The sequence below is a fragment of the Numida meleagris genome, chromosome 4 (genome assembly GCF_002078875.1).
Source record: "Numida meleagris isolate 19003 breed g44 Domestic line chromosome 4, NumMel1.0, whole genome shotgun sequence".
Taxonomy (NCBI): domain Eukaryota; kingdom Metazoa; phylum Chordata; class Aves; order Galliformes; family Numididae; genus Numida; species Numida meleagris.
This window is the reverse complement of record NC_034412.1, coordinates 96471725-96494140: the sequence shown is the minus strand read 5'-3', so window position 1 is coordinate 96494140 and position 22416 is coordinate 96471725. Positions and strand designations below refer to the sequence as shown.

Here is a 22416-nt window from a genome sequence, read left to right as displayed (position 1 = left end):
GCCAACGAGTGTTTGTCCGAGTAGAGGAAGCTCCTGCTCCCTACCTCACTCCACCAGCACTCACTAGCTCAGGTGCCATAAAGGAGACATTTGAGAACTGCCACTGATGAGCTGTGATAAGCGATCCCTGGGATGCAGGCAGACAACTGCTTAGAAGTGGCTTACCCTTCTGCCTGAGTTGCTGTGGTCCGTGAGAGCTCTCATGGTGCAAATCAGATCAGCCTCCTTCGAGCCTCCTGGAGTACAGCTCAGAGCCAAGACATCACTGCCTACACCAACCCGACACCTTCATTTGGAAGTTGCACCCTCTTTAATTACTGCCCTGTTGGGGACCTTATAATCACCCAAGTAAAAACCCGACCAATTTAAAATGATCCCCAGTACAGCCCCCAGGTGTGACTTCCAGAAGTGCTTCAGACTCAGGCCAGTTCAAATTACAAGGCCTAACCTCCTAATTAAGAAGAGTTATGGCTTGATTTTAAAAGGAGAGGGACCAATTAACACATGCAGTGTAATGTCTTAATTGGGATTCAGATTCTAAAATTTGTGTAGTTCAGAATAAATGACTCATAATTAGTTGAGAGGTCACTTTTCTTCTGTCCCCAGGATCTCTGCTCTCGACACAGATCTCCAAAGAATCTTAAGTTAAATATTGCACACTGCACTTCGTTAGCTGTCAAATGCTGTCAAATGCAATCAAACCCCTCTTTTCACCCATTAGCCCCCCCACTGGAAGTGAATGATTAGACCTCTGTCCCCGGAGGTGTTCAAGAAACGTTTAGATATTGTATTAAGGGACATGGTTAGTGGGGAAATATTGGCAGTAGGTGGATGGTTGGACTGGATGATCATGGAGGTCTCTTCCAACCTTGGTGATTCTATGATGCTAAGCCTCCTAATGGCTTCATTGCAGAGTATTATATTACAGCAGGTTAAAAATAAATGCAACGAGTCATTACCTGCTGAAGAGTGAATTTGTTTATAACGCTGTCCTCTGTCTAGAGGAGGTCTGGGCCTCCAGATCCTCCTGATGGCCCAGCTTTGCCACTGGCATCTTCTAAAGCAGACTGCTATATTCAGAAGAGTGAATCTTCTCCTAATGCTGCAACAGCACAACATGAAGCTATTCCTCCAGAACACTGTTCCATATAGAACAGTAGTAGTATATGCTGTTGTGTGCATGGCACAGGAGTGGTGAAGCTCTGATGAACTAAACCTTCTTGGCACTCAGACTGGACAACAAAGGAGTGAAATGCTCATTTCAAGAGAAGGTGTCATGTAGGAAGACAATAATATCCTCGGAAAGAGTGGTCAGGCACTGGCACAGGCTGCCCAGGGAGTGGTGGTGTCACTGTCCCTGGAATTGTTCCAGAACCATAGAGATCTGGCACTGAGGGACATGGTCAGTGGTTCTGGTGGGAATGGGTTGAGGCTGGTGATCTTAGAGGTCTTCTCCAACCTTAATGATTCTACAACTCCATATGGTCTACTGTTCCTGTTTTAGAAGCCAAGTTATTGCCACCAACACTGCCTCACCAGTGACCAGAAGAAGCAATCAGGGTTTATGCATTTGCCTGTGGATGGAAAAAAATGGGTATTTTTGCAGTACTCTCCTCCTCCCTTTCTTTCTTCTTTTTCTTTCTTTTTTTTAAGATTCACTCCTGCCCACAGCAAGGTGTTGGGATTAGATGAGATCCTTTCCAACCCAGGCCATTCTACGATTCCATGATTCTTTAGCCCCCTTCCAAGTCCCCTAATTCTTATTCTTTCTGCAATTTGCTTTCACGAAATGTGCCTGGTGGATAGAAACAAGGCAGCACCAAACCAGGGAGCTTCTGGCTCACAGATTCAAGGTAGCACATTAAAGGAGATACCTAAACCAGCTCAACCTCATGGATAGCATTTCAGTATGCATGAGTGTGCATGTACGTAGGTACATACACAGCCACACGCATACTTGTACAGACAGTACATCTGCTCCGCAGAGACAGTGTGTTGTAGATCTTGTAAATACACCTTCATTCAACTTTCATCACATTGTTCATTAGTGGTTTAAATTTTGCATAATTTGGCAGCTGCCTCTGGCGTTTTTCAAGAGGTACTGTAATTTATTCCATATGGAAGTCAGTCGCTGTACTAAAAAGGAGTTATCGGGTTCAGTGAACCAGAGCTGTATTTGTCTAGGAGGAGGTGTCAGATGCTAAACTAAATATGACAGGAGTTAACCAAAGTCTCCCAGCTGACAGATTCTGTGGGGTTTCTGTAGTGTTTGGTGTAAACAGGTTCAAAGCTAATACATACATTGCAAGACGCCGAGGATGCCAGCGGGGTAAGGGAAGCACAAGGGGCTGAAGCTTGGGATATCCCGAGGCATCCGGGGCTCAAATGGCACAAACATAACATGGGGGGTGACTGTCGTACCCCACACGGTGCATGCCAACTCCATGCTCTGCTCAGAACCTCCCAACGTCAGCACCATGCCACGTCTTGCTTCAGACAGCCCTACTACTGTTTGCAGAGCGGTTCAGAGCATTTGTTCAGGGTAATTTGGGGAAAGCTGGGCTCCTCTACGGACCAGAGGCTCTGGCTGCCATCCTGTCCACCCGGACCACTGTTGTCCTCCATGTCTTTGTCCATGCTGAAGAGCATCTCCTGCTCTGCAATGGACCCAGTGCCTGCTCCAGGGGCCGTGGCAGATGCAAACGGAGTGATGTTGGGGGATTTTTTTTTGTTGTTTGATTGATGTAATTAAAGGAGCAGTTTCAATGTTTACTCTGGAAACAGCCACGGCAGTTTAAGGTGTCACTGCCGGCAGATGTTTAGCTCAAACAAACTTCACCAAGGGTTTATAGCTGGATGGAGAGACTCGAAGAAGAGCAAAAGCACCTGTAGGAAATGCGTTCTGCAAACGCCATCAAAAGGATGTCTCCAGCAAAAGGTCACGAAGATAAGGTCCAAGAAGATCTCCATGCCCACTTCTGCAGTGACAGATGAGGATGAAGCTTAAGAAAGCCACCACCAGGGAACCATGGTCTGAGATCTGACTGTCCATCACAAGAATCCATCATTCACACCATCAGTCTGACTTGGCCAGAGCAGCTCCCTGAGTTGATCCAGCCTGGGAATGCCCTGATTCGATGAGCTTTATAGGAAAACAGCCTTGGCAACTGATTCGCTGTGGTTCTAGCAACTCTGCAAGCCTCAAAATCAGGGTGATGTGGAGATGAAGAAAGAGTAGAAATGTTTCTTTTTCAGGGACGCATCTCTCCCGCTCCCTGTTTCTCTCTCAGATCTTGCTCATTGCCAACAGTTCAAATGTTATCCCCCTCCACCGTGCATGGTCAGCCTTAGGGACTCGTCCAGCCATGAGTCCCTGGAGCCACCCTGAGACCACCTTGTGCACATCAGACCCTTGGAAGTTGCGTGAATTGTGGAGATAGAGAAGAGGCCTTAGGGTAAGGAGATAGGAATGAGAAGAACGCAGGTTCTTCTATCTCCACTGGCAGCCATTGGCCTCAAGTGTCCATGGCAGATATTGCTGGTGGACAGAGCTGTGGTCCGCTTGTCCACCGCTCATCCAGATCACACGATCCACGTGCCACTGAATTTCAGAGCTCAGGGGAACCTGAGGCTGGGCGTCCACACAGATGTGGATGGAGTGCACACAGACCATCTGTGTTGGATGGTGGCAGTTGGATGGTGGCTTTCTGGGGGAAACCTGGGCAGTTTCTCATACTTCATCATAACTACTGCATAAAAGGATTCAGAGAGGCATATGAATAGAGGGAAATGTCTGATGGACAAGAAGTCCAACTTAATGCAGTCATTGGAACAGGCTGCCCAGGGAAGTGGCAGAATCACCATCCCTGGAGGTGTTCAAGAGCAGTGGAGATGTGGCACCTGGGGACATGGTCAGTGGGTGTGGTGGGGATGGGCTGAGGTTGGGCTTGGTGATCTCAGAGGTCTTTTCCAACCTTAATGATTCCAGTTCTATCTAGTTGTCCTCACACCTCCGTGACGCAGAGGCACCAACAAAGTTTCCACTGTCTGACCTAATGTCAGTCAGATCCCACGGATGAGTCCTCTCCATCTTACAGACAATATGAAACCAATATTTCCCCGTATTAAAGTTGCCAGCACAGATATTATTTATAAAACTTAAATGAGAATACATCTGCACAAAATAACTGACACCGTGTTCCCCGCATGGCATATGCAGTCTCAAAATAAACATTGATTCTATATGTTAGCTGCTTCAACAGAGCGTCCAAGCAGCAGGAAATGCATGAAACATGGGGAAAGAATGGAGCGCCGCGGAGCTCAGCAGTGGGAGGTAACATTGAATTACTTGGAGAGCAGAGAAGGCGGCCCTGGGAGTTAAAATACACAGCAGGCAAAGAGACGAGAGAAGCCAAGAGAGCTGAAAAAAATGGCACAAGAGACGAGAGAGGCAGCTGGGGGAGTTAAAACATGCAGATGGAGAGATGGCTGAGAGAGAGGAAAGACCTGGATCCAAGTGGAAAGACGGCGACCAGGAACTGGCCACTTAAAATAAAACTTTCCGAACGCCGAGACAAGAACGAGGGAGCGGGTTCCGCGGAGCCCAGAACCGCCGCTGGGAGAACGTGGTTGGCTGCTGGGTGCCGCAAACCCCCCCAAGGGCAACCCCGTCCCCCACTGAACTGCTCCCTCCTGCAGCACAACTGCAGCTGCACGAGGCTCAGGACAGCTTCCAGACTGGGACTTCTGCTTCCAGAGCCTGCAGACACCGAGCCACCGCTCTCGTCTTTTTCGTATTTATAGACGCTGTGAGGACTGCTATAAATAAATTGATAATACATGCCTTGATAATGGCTCCTGGTAAAAATTCCAGGACTAACTAAGATTCTGTTGAATTTTCAAAGCGAAACTTTTCACCCAGTGCTCCACATTTATTTCCAACGTGGCGTTTCATTCCGACCGCGTCCTTCATTTGAAAGATCTGTGAGTCCACGTGGACTGCAAATCCCTCAGATATGGAAAGGGTTGCTTCCACATCCCATAATACCAACTGCCAAACCACAGCCTCTGTGTGGCCAAACTGCTCCCCACTCTCTATCCCTCTCCTTTCTCACTCAGGCTTCCAGGAATCCAAAGATATTTAAAGGAAAATCCAACAGTGGGCACAAAGCTCTCAGTGGAATTCAGGCAAAATCAGTGCCCGTATATTTTATACCTACCGAGTTTCTTTTGGGGGTGGTGAGAAGGAAAGTCTTATCTCCCAAACTTGCATTAGGACTTTCTCTTAGTTAAAACGATGACTTTTTGAACAACAACAAAAAAAACTCCTGCATGTTCACATTGGCTTGACAGATTAAGTTAGTTTCAGTGCATCTCGCCCAGAGCACGCCCGCATTCAGTAAACCTCACAGCATCAGTGCAGGAGGTGGTGATGCCACAAGTACAAAGCAAGCTTTGTTATCAGTGTTATTTAAGCTTGTGGATGCTTTGCAAGACCCACGACGGTCCCCAGTGTTGGAGATGATCATTCATTGACCAAATTTCTGCAAACTTGGGAGTTTCTGCGAGATTTCTGGGTGTTCATGGCAACTGGAAGAGCAAAGATCCTCTGAATCCCTTGGGTAGAACAGTTTGTCCTTCGGGGTGGCCCCAATGGATGAGCTGCTCAACAAGATAGAGCCAGACAGCAACACACGGCCGTGTTAAGTCAGGAGGAACACACATGGCCACTTACCAGCACTGTGCCCTGCTGCAGGGAACCACCACAGTCCCTTTGAGAAACAGAAAAACCAGCACATCTTGGTCAGCAAGGGCTGAAAACGCTGACTTCTGAGTTCCCAAAGGTGAGTTTGTTGCCGTATTTCTCCCCACACCCAGCTCATGGAAAGAACTGATCCTTGGTGTGAGCCTCTGGGGGCTGGAGAGGTGTGGAAAATAAATATTAAAAAAAAAAAATTGGGAAGCTAAAAATCTCAGGGTGTACAGAAGGAGACCCAGCCCTTCCATTAAGGAGAGCAAATTGCCCAGGGGTGTTTCTACAAGGGCACACAAGGCTCACCGAAGCCATGGGTCAATCCCCAGTTGTGTTAATTGCTATTTACTTTGTCAGCGGAGTGCTTTCGAGCAACCATTATCAACAAATTTGTTCAAAGAATGCTTCCAGCTTGGCTGTCTGGACAAAGGCAACAAGCCCCTTAGCACTCCTGTCTTTCAGTGCACCAATCAGTCTCCAAAGACTGAGCAGAAGAGAAAAAAGCAGAGGTATTGGAAAGCAAGGTGGGGAGGAGGTCCTATGGCCAGGGCAGGTTGCTGGGGCTTTTTGTCATCAAGAAATGTGAGAGGAGACATTTAAACATGAAATAATAGCCCTACCACTCTCCTAGGACTCCAGGAAGACATCTGTCAGGAGAGATTCGGGCGTAAGCAGGGCTGGAAAGCAACATTTCTGATGGTTTGTGCTCTGCCTCTCAACCTATACCAATGGCCAAAAAGCCCCCCAAAAAGTCTTTGATGGAACAGCGCTAAGAAATATCACTGAATAACACCTACTGAGGATCTTTTCCTCCCTCCCCTGGAGAATTGCCCCCTCCATGCTACCCAGCACTTACTTTTCCAGTATGGACATAATAATTGGAGGTAGAACCAGTATAGGCATTGGCAGGACCACTCTAGTCAGGGCTGTTTCTAGCAGTGCCTGGAAAGGAAGAACAAACAAACAAACCAACATTAAGACACTTACAGCAAATCTCAGGATGTACCTGTGCTGAGCAATCAGTGTGTAGACACAGAAATGGTTTGCCTGGCCTCTCGTGTTGCATATATGAATGAATATATCAGAACACATTTCCAACTTTGCTATCAGCTGTATGTATCAAAGTGATTTTTGCTCTGTTGCTACAAATGATGGGCGGGAGCCCTTGCTTGGTTATACAGCAGAGATGAATGCAGGGAGTAGGGTTGTGCACCTCATAGCTTCTGTGATGTTACTGCATGTGACCACAACAGTCACCCTACCATACTGCCACCCAAACACGATAGTGCTGCCTGGCAGATGCTGAAAGGTGAAATATCTCCAGATGGGTTAAGCAGCAGCCTCCCTTATCTGAATTCCAACCCCAGCACTAGACTTGCTCCAGAACAGCTTGGCAGCATGACAGATACAAATCCCCTGAGGTGAGACCTAAACATGACCATGGAGTTTTAGAGCTAGGAGGCACCACTGTGTATTCATTTACCTCTTCCAACCACTTCTGGCAGCATCCCATGGGATGCACTCTGACCACGTGTGGGGCTTTGCCAGATATAGGCAGAGGTTACTGTAGGTCTGGGGTGGGAATGCTGATGTTTATGCATCCAACCAGGCTTGGGAGCACATGAACCTTTTCAACCAGGAGGAGGTCTCAGAGAGGCGCAGATGCGTAACCCTAAGGATCTGCCAAATTTTACATCACAAAAGCCAGCACTGTGCCATTCAGGAAGAAGCACCGGGACAAGACGGCATCTGAGCAGAAGTCCTCAGAAATCTGAGGCTTCAACTCCATTTAAATCAGTACCTTCACTTTTAATACTTATTTTCTATGTTATCTGTCTTCCCCTAGACCATTAGGATGGAGAGGGGAAGCAAGGTCTTGAAGCCAGCGATGTTAAGTGAGGCAAACTGGCTCAATCAAGAAGCTCTGAGCCCTTCAACAGATTGTTTTAAGCTCCCTGTTAAACAACAATATGGAGATATATTAGAGATCTCCCATTTCTTGCTGAGGACTGTAAATCTGTACATTAATTGCTGTCTATGAAGTGCCTTAAGAGCCTTGGACAGAAGGAGCGAGAGAAATGCCAAGCATTATATTATTAACTCCTCTGCCTGGGCGTGTGCTTCTGTACATGCTTTACATTTCAGATGAAAGCCCACTTGGAAACAACATGCCTCAGACAATCAGATGATGCTCAGAAGACAAAACTATGTAAGAAGGGAAGAAAAGGGAATAATTGCAAGCAGATGGCAGAGTAGAAGGTGACGGGGGAAAACAAATCAGGTGTTAGCACAAGGCTACAAACATCTGGCTGCCCTTACGAAGCCTGGGTTGGCAGCGTTAACGCAGTTCTGACATGGCAAGGGTTAAAAAGCGACTCAGCTTGAGAATGAAGCCTTCCTCATTTAGAAAAAGGTGTAAGTTATCTTTGCTTCGTATTCAACGTGAACTGCTTGCAAGTTCCCACTAAGAAATCCTAGGGCTGTGAATGCAGCGGGGTGGTGCAGGATCTTCCTGATGGCAGCCCACTCCCTTCCAAACCACTACAGCAAGCCAATGGGCTGCTGGGCAGGAGCTTGGGTCCACCAACGTACTCCATTCTGTGCATGACATGAGCTTGGGTCCACCAGCACGCTCCGTTCTGTGGCCACCCAACCACATGCATGGCTGCGAAGGGGCATTAAGTTTTGCAGCTTAATTCTTCATGCATGATGAGTAGAGGCCATCCACATCTAGCTCTAAGTCATCAATTCCTACAGCTGTGGGAGCAGCTGAGCCTGAAGGCCAGATGTGTACGTGCAAGTGTTCACCAGGTACATCTCAGGTACATACGTGTTTTGCAGCAATTCTGGAAGACCCGACGATGTTTCCATTATTGTCCAAAACATCAATTCCTTCTTCCAGCTCCGTGTGCCTCATCAGGACAACGTTGCAGATATTGGCACTAGCTGAGGATGAGAAAAGCATGATGATTAGCATCGCGGCCCCGGTCAATACCACATGGCAGGCTTCTGTTCTCCACGCCATCCCTTCAGCTTTGCTTTCATCAATCTGCCAAGAAGTTTCTGAAAGTCAACGATTCATTCTTGTACTGAGACGGAGACGTGATGCTTAAGAAGGGAATCGTAATCATCTCCTTTAAACGTGCCACAATCAGGAGCACACTGCTGCAAAGAAATACTGGCATTTCCAGATGCTGGTGTCCATCCGTTCTCCCAACAACCGTTAATTCTACACCTGACATTGCGATCTGGCAAGTTAAAACAAGGCTTAACCCTGCTGACCAGCTGGGCTTGGCCAATCAGGCACTGATTCTTGACAGCTGCCTCTTCTGAAGGCAGATCCCCAGCTGGATTTACCTGTCTCACTAATCCAGCAGATAAACTCTCCTTAAAGAATGAACTTTAGAAGGTGTGACGGAAATCACCGCAAGTGATTTCACTGAGCCATGAAGGACAGCTGAGGTTTGAGCTCTGAGGAGGACAGCCATTTTCTCCGAACCAAAGACACAAGGCTGGGTTGCTTTCATGGGTACGCATGGTTTTAACAGTGGTCCTGCTGACTACTTGCCCCCATCTTTCCTGTTTTAGGGGGAAAAGGGCTCTGTGGGTTTATTTTGCAGAGCGGAGGGCATGGTGGGGACGTGTTGGGGTTGGACTCGATGATCTTAGAGATCTTTTCCAACCTTCATGATTCTATGGGTCTGTGAATCTATGAACTCCAATGATCCCCAAGGTGGGGGCATTTGCTGACTGCCTGTTCCCCACTCCCCCCAAGGTCCTGCCCTATGACGAGCTCTGGAAACTTCACAGACGATGCAATTCAGCCATCTGGCAGAAAAGCACAGGGGATGATCCCTCTGTGAGAGCAAGGTGTCCAGCTCAGGGATGGGAGGAAGGGCATCGCCGCCCCTCTCATTGCCATCGAACTGTCAGAGAAATCACAGCCCTGCACCCACACCTCGGTGGGGACAGATCCCCATCCTGCAAAACCTCCCCTTGCTCATCTTCTCCCCCTCATCTTCTGTTGTCTTCCCCAAATCACCCCAAATCCTGTGCCCAGGGCAGCACGTGGGGCCGGTGGTTCACAAACACCCTTCCCAGGTGCAGCCTTCCTTCAGGTTCCCCACAAAAAGCGTCCAAATCTCTGCAGGGAATTCTTAAAATTTTCCATAGAAAAGCTGCTAATTCCTCCCAAAGTTTTCTTTTTTACAAGCTGGCATTTTCCAACAACCCCCCCACCGCCACATTTTGTTTTTTTCCAACCAGAACTAATGCAAAGCCACTGTTGCTGCAGTACCACCGCTTCCAAAAATGTGTTTCTGCGCTGCTTGATGGGTTAATATTCGCTAATTAATCTCAACTCATGTCATATAACAAATGTCTAATTTTTTGAGGGTGGTGGGTGGGTGAGCCCTATATGAACGCAGCTCCCTGCAATCAAGGATGATTTGTGGTGACAAATGCTCCTTACACTCGAGAATAAGAGGAACATACACACACGCACACTCTGTCTCTCTCTTTAATATTCTAACTACTGGACCACTCTTCCCATCTATCAAACTATCTGTGTTACCAACCCTTCAGCTCACTAAGCCACAATAAAAAAGACACCAAGTATTTCATTTAAAGCAAGTTTAGTCCCCTATTTTTCTTGATTTTTTTTTCCTTTTCCAACACATCTACACCAGAAGAGATACTCTGTGCTGCAAAGGTGGACTCGATGAGCCTTATGGGTCCCTTCCAACTTGGGATATTCTATCATTCCATGAGATTTAGGTTTCATGAAGGTCTCAAATACAAGGGGAAATGAGAAATAAATACATACATGTACAGACAATCTGATTTTCAGAATTTAGGGAAAAAAACGTGCCAATATAGCCTAGAAACGACTTCTGTGAAAGCAGGCAGTGATTTATTTGAAAGTGGGTTCAGACTCAAAAGCAACTCTCTGCCCTAACTCTCTCTGTACATCATTTCATAGGACAAGGGGAAATGGTTTCAAACTAAAAGAGGGGAGATTTAGACTGCACGTAAGAAAAAGGTTTTTTACAGTAAGGTTGGTGAGGCACTGGCACAGGTTGCCCAGAGAGATGATGGTGCCCCATCCCTGGAGACACCCAAGGTCAGGCTGGACAGGGCTCTGAGCTCCTGATGGAGCTGTGTGTGTCCCTGTGCATTGCAGGGAGTGGGACCAGATGGCCTTTAAGGGTCCCTTCCAACTCAAATTGTTCTACAGTTGGTGGAGTCACCATCCCTGGAGGTGTTCCAGAACTGTGGAGATGTGGCACTGAGGGACGTGGTCAGTGGGCACGGTGGGGGTGGGTCGGGATTGGACTTAGTGATCTCAGAGGTCTTTTCCAACCTGAATGATTCAATGATTCTCTGATTCTCAGGGAAGCTGTTAATCCTGCGTGCATTGGAGCATGAGCCTAAGATCAGCTTCTGATTTTCATGTAGAAAAAGCTAACTTCTGCCCTTCAGCTGCGGGCTGGCAGTTCAGAAGCAATGGGAAGGCATATCTTAATTAACGAGTCTGCCCAAGTCTGCAAATAGGTAACTCGGAGCTTTCAAATCCACCAAAACAGCAATTAGTAGGAGGATTCCTGATGTCCTGGCACATAATGAAGCACGACAGTACACAAATAAAAGAACTAGAGAATTAATTACGGGCTAAACAAATTAATTACAGGCCCTCAATCAATGCTGACACGGATGTAACCTGCTGCTTATGACACCTTGGGATGCAAATAGAAGAGCCCACAGCTTCCCGTGTGCGTCACTGAAGACTTTTGTCACAGCTAAAGCAACTCATGAGTCGCTGAATGCTGCAATTGATGGATTCAGCAAAGCCAATGCCCAGTGAGTGCCCTCCATCCCCAAACACAGCGCAGACCTCTGATAAACCACACAACTTCTCATCTGGTGCCTCCCAAGCCAGCAACCACGTTCATTCTCTGCATGCATCGGTCTTTATTTTTAATCCGCGGCTCTTAGCAATCTGTGCATCCAGAGCTGGAGGATTTCACTCCATTTTCTTGTTAAAAAAAAAAAAAAAAAGCCCAATTCTCGTTATTCCAGCTGCCTGGGAGGGGAAAGCGCAGCTTGGCCATGCAGCTCGGCAGCATCCCAAGGGAGATGGGAGATCCATCCATCCCCATGGGTGGACCATTCCCCATCAGCAGTTTTTACCACGGTCAGGGTATGACAATACAGAGAAAAGGAGTGATTTCTTACCGACAGCGGGGAATGGCACAAACCTCTGGATCAAGAGACGAGTGGCGGGGGTAAACTTGTTCGCTCTCTGAACCAGAACATTAAGGCCCACCTTTGAACACAAAAAGAGAACAACGACAACAACAACAAAAAAAAAAAAACAACAGAGAAACAGCAAGATTTAGAATGATAGAATCATAGAATATCCCGAGTTGGAAGGGACCCATAAGGATCATCGAGTCCAACTCCTGCCTCCACACAGCACCAACTAAAAAAACAGACCAGAATTTAGCTAGGAAGAGCAGGACAGGTGCTACAGCGTGCAGACAGCAGCAGAACCCTACAAAGGGATTCTCAGAATCATAGAATGGCTTGGGTTGGAAGGGACCCCAAGGATCATCAAGTTCCATCCCCACGCCACAGGCAGGGCCACCAACCTCCAGATCTGGCACTAGCCCAGGCTGCCCAGGGATCCATCCAACCTGGTCTTGAACACCTCCAGGGATGGAGCATCCACAGCCTCTCTGGGCAGCCTGTTCCAGCGCCTCACCACTCCATTCTCTTTTTGAGAACAACATCCCCGCTGCTGTAGGGTTTTGTTGCGTTGCGTTCAACCCTTGATGGGTTTTAAGCCATTTGCAAGCAAAAGACAGCCAAGAAACCACTGTGTTGCCCTCACAGAACTGATCCTCGCTGCATTTTATGCAATTCACCAGCATTTTCCAGCAAAGTTTCCCATCTGCTGGCTTTCCCATCTAGACCTCGCCCAGTTGTATTGCTCCAGCTCAACTCATCCCTCCTCCCGGGGCCGTGCACAACACATGGCTCCACTTCCAGCAAATATTTGGGCTACAAAGGAGCTATTAATAGGAGCACGAGATAGTAGGCAGCTTATTATAACCATAGATCTTTTTTTGGATGCCTCCTCCAGCACGTGTGTGATGCAGATCTCTCCAGTTTCACAAAGGATCTAAGTCACAGAGACTGTTTCTCAGCCGTGTGGTCAGACATTGGTGGCAGTTGGGAGAAATTCCATCAAAATTGAGTTTTAATCAGAAATGGGGTTATTAAAAACCAGCCTATTTGCAAGGAATGGCTCCTGCCTTCAAATTACTTCCCCCTGCAAGATTTTTCTCTTTCAAAGAAACAAACACGCAGACAAAACCCAACAGTCCCCAACCAGGAATTTTCGGCCGAAAATGGAAGTTGTGAGCAACGCTCGGCCAAAACGTTTTCAGCCAAAAATGCAGCAAAATTAAATTAAAAAAAAAAAAAATTCAGCCAAAGCCAAAAATCTGCCAACAAATAGTGATTTGGGGCAGAACATATTTTGCAAGCTGCTACATTATACATGCATCCGCAGCGCATCTCGTCTCTTTGTAGGCTGCGAGGAAGATGTGGAGAAGCACAACTGCTGGGCAAGCCCTGCACAGGCACAGTGCTGGATCCCAGCACCCAGGGAGCATTTCCGGAGCCCCATGAGACCGCTGCTGAGACCCCAAAGGGAACCCTCCCTCCTGATCCCAAAGAGCCGTGGCGTTTTCTCTTATTCAGGCCACGAACAAAGGGCTTCGTCTCCATCTTCTTCCCACTCAAAAATGACCGATTGCTATTTCCTTACATTTTCCAAGTTCTGGGATTTGCAGAATTGAACGCTTCCAGACATCCGTCTGAAAAAGCGTGCCTGTAAAAGTGAAGCTACCACAGCCCTCGGTACGGTGCTGCCCCAAGGAGTCGGGTATTTATAGCCTGCAGACAGTTCATCTGCGGAGATGACAAACTCCAGCCTCTGCTCGTAGGTTTGATGGAAGGATTTGAACGTGAAGTGGAAGAGCAGCAGCTCTGGAAACAGAAAAGATGCAGCCGAGCCCGGGAGCGACGCTGCTGTGAGGCTGGTGGTAATAAAAAGCATTTTACTTTCAGATTCAATTTGGTGCTGCAGACGAACTCGCTCCTCCACTTACAGCAACCACCCCGCTGTGAATATGAAATTAAACGTTGCTACAGATTTCAATCCAATCTCCCAAATTCCCAACACGAGGACCAGGTTTAAAGGACTAATGAGGGTTTGTTTTTTACAGTTTTGCAATGACTCGAGCCGACCTGCCAACTTCTTCCTGCAGGTCACAGAGCTTGCGGGCAGGAGAACACCCAGCCCCAAAATGGGGCTCCTCCACCAGCAAGAAGCCAACGGGTGTAATTCCTAGGGCTGGCCAAAGAACACCGACTGCTGGAGTCAAATTCATCACTGGAGCTAAGAAAACAACCGCGGGAGTATTATTATCCTCACCCTGCCCACAGTCTGAGTCACAGAGCTGGGATCTACAACGCTGTGCTGTGCAAACACGCAACGGAGTCAGGTGGGATTCATCAGAGCAAATGTGGTACCTCCAGATGGGCTCGCTTTGCAGTCCAGCCCCGAGAAATGTGCCTTTTTCAGGGTGTTTATTCTCCTCCCAAGATAGACATTTACGTGTGCTCACACACAACACCCCCAGCGGTGCCCATTCAGCACTGCTGACTGTGCTGAGGAGCCCAGGGACTGAGCTGGGATGGAAATACCCATGGTGGTGATGTCTGAACCCGGGCCCAATGGGTGCTCCTTGTTGCAGCTGTGAGCTCTGATCACGGCTCTTAAATAGGAGTTTCGCTGTAGAACTGATTCAGGATATTCCCATGCTGCAACTCAGACTAGGGGACGGATCCAGCTTTTTTAGATTGCACGTTCTTTGAGGTTTCGTTCTACAGAGCCTGTCCTCGGTTTGGTTGACAGAGCATCCTGATGAGCTGGGGAAGCTGGGTTTTGGGGATGCTGAACTCCTGCACCACGAAACCAGGGCTGGTGGAGTGGAGTCTGTGGAGTCAAGGGTGTAATCAGCAACTGAGAATCCCCTTTCCTTTCTTTTCCTTCCTGCCCTAAAAAGTTCTGACTTGATGCCCACCACGACATGAATTTGAAAAGCGTGGAAAACACAAGACACGCACCAAAAAAAAATCCCTTTTTTATACTGAAAAATCCACTTTTTTTCCTTTGCAACCACTAATATTTCTGAAGCCTGAGGAATGGCTTTTGAATGCCTCACGTTGGCAATGACCAACTCGCTTGATGGAGCTCCAACTCTAATCCCCTTAAACCAGCTCCAGAGCAATAAATACATCGGCGGTTCACTCGAAAAGAAGTTATTTCGCATTATTTTGACAGCTAATTTTTACAAAATAGAAGGAGTCCTGCAAACAAGGTGGGCATCGGTTGGAAGATGCTGATGAGAGGGTCTCTAGACTTCACTGTATGGGTTAGGGCTCCACTGATGTAAGGGATTGGGCTTACATAGAATCATAGAATGCTTACAGTGGGAAGGGACCTCTGAAGACCATCAGTGCAACTCCCCTGCAATGAACAGGGACAACTTCCCCAGGTTTCAGCGGCATATGGGCAATACCACCCTGAACACCACAGTTCGAGCTGCTCCAGGTGACTTAGAGAGTCGGTTTGGAAGCAGGGAATGGCTCGAAGGAAGCTTCTCCTTCAGCCCCAAAACCACCAGATTGCTGAATTAAAACACCACGGCACTAATTGGATCTGATGAGCCCCATCCAGCTAAACTAAAGAAAAGAGCATTAGGAAAAGGAAGGAAAAAAAATCACTCATTAGGGCTGAGAGGTGAAGATGGAGGCAGAAAAATGGGAAACTGGGCCGTTTACCAACTGGAGCTTTACCAAGCCAAGGAGAACAGAATGGAGGAGTGCAGGGAAGGGAAAGCAGTAACGAACCGAGTGGAGAAAGAAGTTGGAGAGAAACAAGAGCAAGGCAAGGAGGTAACGTTGGTCAGACCCAAAATGATGGCAGAAGGGATGACGGCAGCAGCCCCACAGTTGGGCACGTCAGTGGAAGTGCAGTGATTTGATGATAGATGATAGGGAACAAAGAGGACAACAGATCCCATGCCCAAGACCTGAATCCGCATCTGAGAGTGGGGTCCCAATGCTCCCTGAGCTCCAGCAGCTCAGGGCCATGCCCACTGCCCTGTGGGGCAGAGCCTTTCCATCTCCACGGCCCTCCTTTGGACGCTCTCCCCGGACTCCCTCCAGCCCCGTGCTTTCCTTGCTGCACGCAGTGGCCGGCAGCCCCACGGCGGTGGGTGGCCCACAACCTGATTACGGCCATCACACCCCATTCGCAGGCTGTCAATGCAGCCGCTCCGCACGGCTCACAAACAATTATCGGGAAGAGGGAGCTGGGATTAGAAAAATCCACAGGGGCACCTTCACCTAGAGAGGAAGGCGAGAAATGGTGTCGGTGTGCGTTCAGCGCGCGATGGGAAGGAGAGCAAGCGGCCAGTGATGGTGTGAGCAGGAGAGCGTGGGTGCTCCAGATCACCAAGTGACCACTCGGGCCAACTGGTGCTCCTGTCCTCTCTGAATTGGGAAAATAAGTCATGATCCTGTTTTTTTTTTTTCATCTCGTGAATTTTCTAAGGGTAATGAGCCAGCCCAACTCTAATTTATCCCATTACTGCCTTAAATTGTCCTTCTAGTTTTGGGTAAACATCCTGTCCTCCAGCATCACACAGCTCTCTCATTTTTCTCTTTTCCTTTTTCTTTTCTCTTTTCTTCTCTCTTCCTTTCCCTCTCCTCTCCTCTCCTCTCCTCTCCTCTCCTCTCCTCCTTTTTCTTTTCTTCTCCTCTTTGTTTTTCTTACCTTCTCTTCTTCTCCCTTCTCTTCCTTTTTTTCAAGAACAGAGCTGCAATACATAAATGTACTTTTTTCCCCCATTATTCTCACTCCTTGGTGTTACAACATTTTTAAATCTGCATATTGCAGCAAACATTCCCTGGGAATGGCATCAGCTATACAGTTTGCTGAGCTGTGGGAGCCTGGGCTGCAAGGCCAGCTATTGCCAAAAGCTGGCTGTGACACAGCCATCACAATGCTAATATTGTTTTACAGCTATAATCTTAGGCTTGAATTGACTTCACCTCTCAGCTTCCTCAGGAGAAGGTAAATGAGATCCTTCTGCTGAAATCCTCCGTGGCTTGAGAATGTCTTAGGTTACAATGAATGTTTTCAAGACAAAGCACATGTGGCTTTTGCAAGACACTGGCTTTTTTTTTTTTAAGGGGAAAAAGACCTGCTTGGTTTGAAAATATCATTTTTGCAATGTCCATTTGTTTAGAAGCAAGCGTTGCTTTAAGCTGATCTCTCCAACATGCTTTCTATAGGCTCACCATGCACAGCAGCTCCATACATCCACCAGCTCCAGTTTTCCCAGTGTGCAGGTTTAGATGTGAGCCTGGACAGACAGCAGAGCATCCTCATGCTCACAGCTCTGCAGGAAGCTGCACTTCCAACAAACAAGATGTGTTTTCTTGGAAATAACATAGCCGAGGAGAAAACTGCCCTAGGATGACCTCCTTGACATCTGCATGGAGAGGAGTGATTTCTGGCTGCGAGAGCGGGAGTTTGAATCCTAGAGCATCTCTGGTTGAGTTCCTGCTCTGAAGAACTTCATCCATTGGTCCTGACACCAAGTCACTTGGCTGCATTCCCCTACCTCGAAGCGGAGCTGATAGCTGAGGCCACCCTCCTGGATGCAGCCAGCCAAGCAGCATTCACTCCATTTCTATCCGCAGGGACAGGAGGGGTGACAAGCAGCCAGAAGGGACACAGCATGAGGGACATGGCTAACTGGGCACAGTGGGGGATGGGTTCATGGTCCAGTGCCAGTATTTAGGGTCAGGAAGTGTGGTGACCTTTCTGTATCACCACTTCTAAGAGTACAGTGGAAATCCCTGGATCTGCCCACGAAGAGCTGCTTTAAACACCCTGCTGCATGCCTCCAAGGCCAGCCATCAATACCAGCCAGCACTGGGCACTGAGGTTATTAATGGGTTATCAATCACCTGATTTTTTTAACCCAAGGTTAGCTAGTAAGGTAAGCCAAAAGGAAACATTCATGCCCTGGTTAGGGATGGCCTTAAGTTGCACCAGGGGAGTTCAGGTTTGATTATTAGGAGAAATTTCTCCAAAGGAGTGGTTGAAATGTGGAGATGTGGCACGTGGGGACACGGTCAGTGGGCACAGTAGGGATGGGTTGGGGTTGGACTTGGGGATCTTAGAGCTCTTTTGCAACATTAATGATTCTGTGATGTTTCAAGCACACAGATCAACACAAAACCAGAGCCTGGCTGGCGGTCGTGGTTACGTGCCACTGCAGCTCTGGTTTTATACCAAAGAAGACAAAACACCTACTTTTGTTCTGAACCTAGCTCAGGTTGCTAAGCAAGAACAACACATTTATCTTTGTATTGACAAGACCTGAGCCCACAAACAATCCCAAACATTCTCTTAATAAAAGCCATCTTTAATGTTACATAAGCTGGCATATTTCAAGAAGGGAATCTGGCCACTTTTTTAAATAGGGACAAACCTCACTGTTCTTCTGTCCCAAAGATGACTGATCTCAGCCAAAAGTTTCCATTTCCTCTTTCATGTCAGGTGCTGATGGGGAGTGGTGTGTCATTGGCAGAAAGCAGTGGGGGAATGCCATGTACGACAAGCAAGGACATCAGAGGTGGAGGAGATCTGGTTCATTGGCTGCTCCATCTCCTTCCCCATGGCCAATCTTAAGGTTATTCCTTCTGAGGTCTCCTCTAACCTTGTCTCAAGCAATACTGTACTGGAGAAGAAATAAAATTCTGGCATAGATTTCTTTGCCCGGAGCTATTCTGTGAATTAGGTTGGGAGTAGAACCAATGAACTGCAGAATGGTTTGGGTTAGAAGGGACCTCAAAGATCATCTGGTTCCAACCTTCCTGCCACAGGCTGGTTGCCAACCACTAGATCGGGCACCAGATCAGTAGGCGGAAGGAAAAGGAACACTGAAAAAAGAAATACCGAAAGTTATTGAAAAAAAATATGAATACATTCCATATTAATTCCTCTAAAATTCCTCATCCCAAAGGACTGCAAAGCAAAGGTCCCAGATCTGGAGCCGGATCTACACTGCCTCTCTGTAACAGAGATTTCTCATTTCTCTAAAATGAGAAAAGAATGACGTTAACTTGCAAAGATTTGCTGAGACTTCTGGTTTAATTGCAAGAAGCGTAAAGCCAAAATCTGCTCTTCCATCCACGTGACAAAGCCGTTTGTTTGTCCCTCTCTTCAGATGAAGCCGCAGAGGGTTGAGACGATGGGAAGCACCATCACAACCCAGCTGATTTGTCACTTCCCCAGCCTCCTCCCCGCGTCGCTTGCCAACTGCAAACATGGAAGGGGCTCGCTTTAATTAATACCGGGTCTCAGCAGACCACTGGAGGCAGTGGCACTTGTTTTCAGGTCATCTGGTCCTAATAGGCTCACACTGGGAGGTGATTTGTTGCTAACTGACAGCAGAGACCGGTTAATGAGGGCTGAGGCCCTAGAATCCGACATAATGAAACTTGAGGCTACCGCTAAATTATTTGTCATCACCATTTAAAAAACAAAACAAAACAAACCCAACAACCTCTTGAGGAGCTGCTGGTTATTAATCCAGATATTTACAACGTAAAAAATCACTCCCTGCCTGCAGGATTTTCTCTAGGCAGCTCTGAGCCAGCAATAGGGGATTTCTGAGGGTTGGTATGCACGGAGACCTCACTGGGTGCAGACTTTGCTTTCTTTTTGCAAGCGTCCACTTTCAGCGCACCCCAAGTGCTGCAGCTCACCCCACACTGAAGCTGACAGACCTCCTGCAAACATCAGGAAGGAGGAAGCAGCCTTAAAGCCGATGCCTTTTGCTGCTCCCTCAGATGCAAGGAGAGCTGCTGCTCCCCCAAAGCACCCCTCAGACCTACAAACAACTGTCTAGCTGTGCTGTCCCTACTCATTGCAAGGAGCTGGACTAGATGACCTTTAAAGGTCCCTCCCAACTCTAAGGATTCTATGCCATACCATGCAATACTTTCTGCAGGCATCAAGTGCCTCTCATAGAAGTCCACTGCGGCATGGCACCTCCCATCAGCAGCACCAAGTGACCCACGTGCCACCAGCGGTGACAGCCACCCTGCAGTACCAGCAGGCCACTGCTGGCTGGCTGCAATTCCTTTATCCCCAGGTCTGTGGGCAGCTTTTCATGTTGTTTCAGAGAATGAGTTTCTCCCACCACCACTGGTGGCCCCACGAAGTGCTTCAGCTCCTTTGCAGTCAGCACAGGAGGAACAAGAGCTCTCCCACTACAGCCACCTCTGCTCTTGGCCCAAGCAGCTTCCTTATCAAAGCATGCCAGCTCCGTGGGGTGACAAAACTCTGCTGATATCACTTCTCTCTGCCTCCTGCCCTCTGTCTTTGGGGTTATGAAGTGTGGCAGCTCACTCCAACAGAAGGCTGGTCAATGTGCACAGGTTAATTCTAGGAGAGGCAGCCAGTGAACAAGGCAAGCCAACACTATGGAAAACCATCTAGCTCCTGTTTCCGTAATTTTTCTAACCATCACCAGCTGGCTCTATAGGAGCACTCTGTAACGAAATCTAAACAAGCCCACACAGCCTCTTGCCCCAAGGTGAATTGGGGAACCCAGGTACAAACAGCATGGTAGGCAGGCAGAGTGCTGACTGCCCAGGGAACAGTCTGCTGGCAGAAAGAATGCCTGGAGGAGGATGTCTGAGGCTTGAGAAAGATGGGGCCACAGTTAAATATACAAGGTGCCTTTAAGGATCTTTAAGGTTGGATATCAGGAAAGATTTCTTCTCAAAAAGGCAGTCAGGCACTGGCACAGGCTGCCCAGGGAGTGGTGGGTCACCATCCTTGGAGGTGTTTCAGAACCATGGAGATGTGGCACTTGGGGACATGGTCAGTGGGCATGGTGGGGATGGGTTGGAGTTGGACTTGGGGATCTTAGAGGTCTTTCCCAACCTTCATGACTCTACGATTCTTTCAATTCAAGGTGCTGAGCCATCAGGGGACTCTCCAAAGCCTGACTGCTCCACTCAGCTGTCACACTGCCACTCTGCAGCCTCACAGTCACGCTTCTTGGCACTGGACTAGGCTAATTCACCAGCATCTTAACACATATGTGGATCATTTGAGTTCACCCAGCAGCAAAGCCACGGCACAAAGACCCAAGCAGAGCACACTGCAGGACATGCTGGAAGCAACCAGTGGCAGAAGCCTCCTTCTGTTGAAAAGTTTAGGCATGCATGGACAAAGACTCCTCATGGTTAAAACATTTCCTTGTTGTTTAGACTGAGCTATGTCAATTAAAATCTAAACATGCTTGGCAATTGAAAGAAACATCTCAAAAGCACTGCAGTACTACTGGAAGGGAGCAGTTACTTAGTAGTGTAATACATAAAGCGTTACCCACTGCTATTGAGACAGCACTTATGACAGCTCCCAAGTAGCCCTGGATGAACTTGGACGTCGGAGAAGGCTTTGGAAAGAAAAACAAAACATATTTTCAATAAACAAACTTCTGGTTATTAAAATGCAACTGAGCTGTTTTTGTTGTTTGGGGGTGCTTTTTTTCTTTGTGTTTGCTTTAAACCAGAGACAGGTTTAATTTTGTCATATTGTTCTGTGACACATGGTCTGTCATCTAGCAGCGGCAAGCCCAAGGAAAAATGTAACCTCATGAACAAGGTTAAAGGGAATGGAAAATTAATTGGCATCACAAATCGTAATAATAGCAGCTAAAAGAAAGTATGTGAATGAAATTCAGCAAGTGGAAAAAAAATTAAAAAAAAAAAAACATTGCTATTCTTATACACTAGTAGTGAACCCCAAACTCTCCTTATCAAATATTTGTCTTTGAAATGTTATCATAGCGAGTTGGATGGTTTCCATCTCAGATTCCTCTTGTGAGCTCCCACATCCCCACAAGAGATGAACCAACACTGAGGAAGGGGAAGAGAGCTGGGCCAGCAGCGTGCCTGGGAGCAGTGCTGGCTGCATACCCAACATCCTTATGGCACAGAAGGGCGACCAGGGAGCCTTCCTTTGCTATCCAAACACCCAAAGAGACATCACCTTGCTTTGTGCTCATTTACACACCGAATTTAATGGTTTTATACTTATTAAACTACATCCTCAGCAAGAAGGCACATGAGCTCTGAGCGATTTCAAGATCTTTGTGCCATTTACAGGCGCAGTCTAAAATGGAAGTCTCTACAGGAGAATGGCCAAGCTACAAATTCAACACAGTGCCTACTCTGCAGTTTCTATTAACAGCGAAGAGACGAGACTTATGTTTCCGTGTCAAAACAGAGCTAGCACGCAGCACACGTCGCATATGCTGGGTCTCCTCACCTTTGTCGCGTTGCGGTTTGCATAGTTGACGCACGCATTGTGGCTCTGATTCAACCACTAGAGAGGAAATAGAAAGAGAGAGACGTAAATTTAACCTTGCAGACTGATGAACATGGAGGGTGCCATCTCCATTTGGACCCGTTTGTGATTTGCCATATCTTTGTAC

At 47.6% G+C, this 22416-nt stretch overlaps 1 protein-coding gene across 3 annotated transcripts in view; it reads right to left on the bottom strand.

Moving 5' to 3' along the window:
- Nucleotides 1-22416, bottom strand: part of SFXN5 (sideroflexin 5) — a 79435-nt gene that overhangs the window by 21006 nt on the left and 36013 nt on the right. For 2 of the 3 annotated variants that reach the window (XM_021395145.1, XM_021395144.1), the window contains exons 8-12: nucleotides 22251-22307; nucleotides 21310-21375; nucleotides 11987-12077; nucleotides 8583-8698; nucleotides 6609-6694 (exon numbers count right to left, since the gene is read on the bottom strand). In XM_021395145.1, the coding sequence (XP_021250820.1) occupies nucleotides 6609-6694; nucleotides 8583-8698; nucleotides 11987-12077; nucleotides 21310-21375; nucleotides 22251-22307 (416 nt within the window). Of the gene's footprint in view, nucleotides 1-6604; nucleotides 6695-8582; nucleotides 8699-11986; nucleotides 12078-21309; nucleotides 21376-22250; nucleotides 22308-22416 lie in introns of those variants that run through there. The other variant, XM_021395146.1, reaches the window with a different exon arrangement.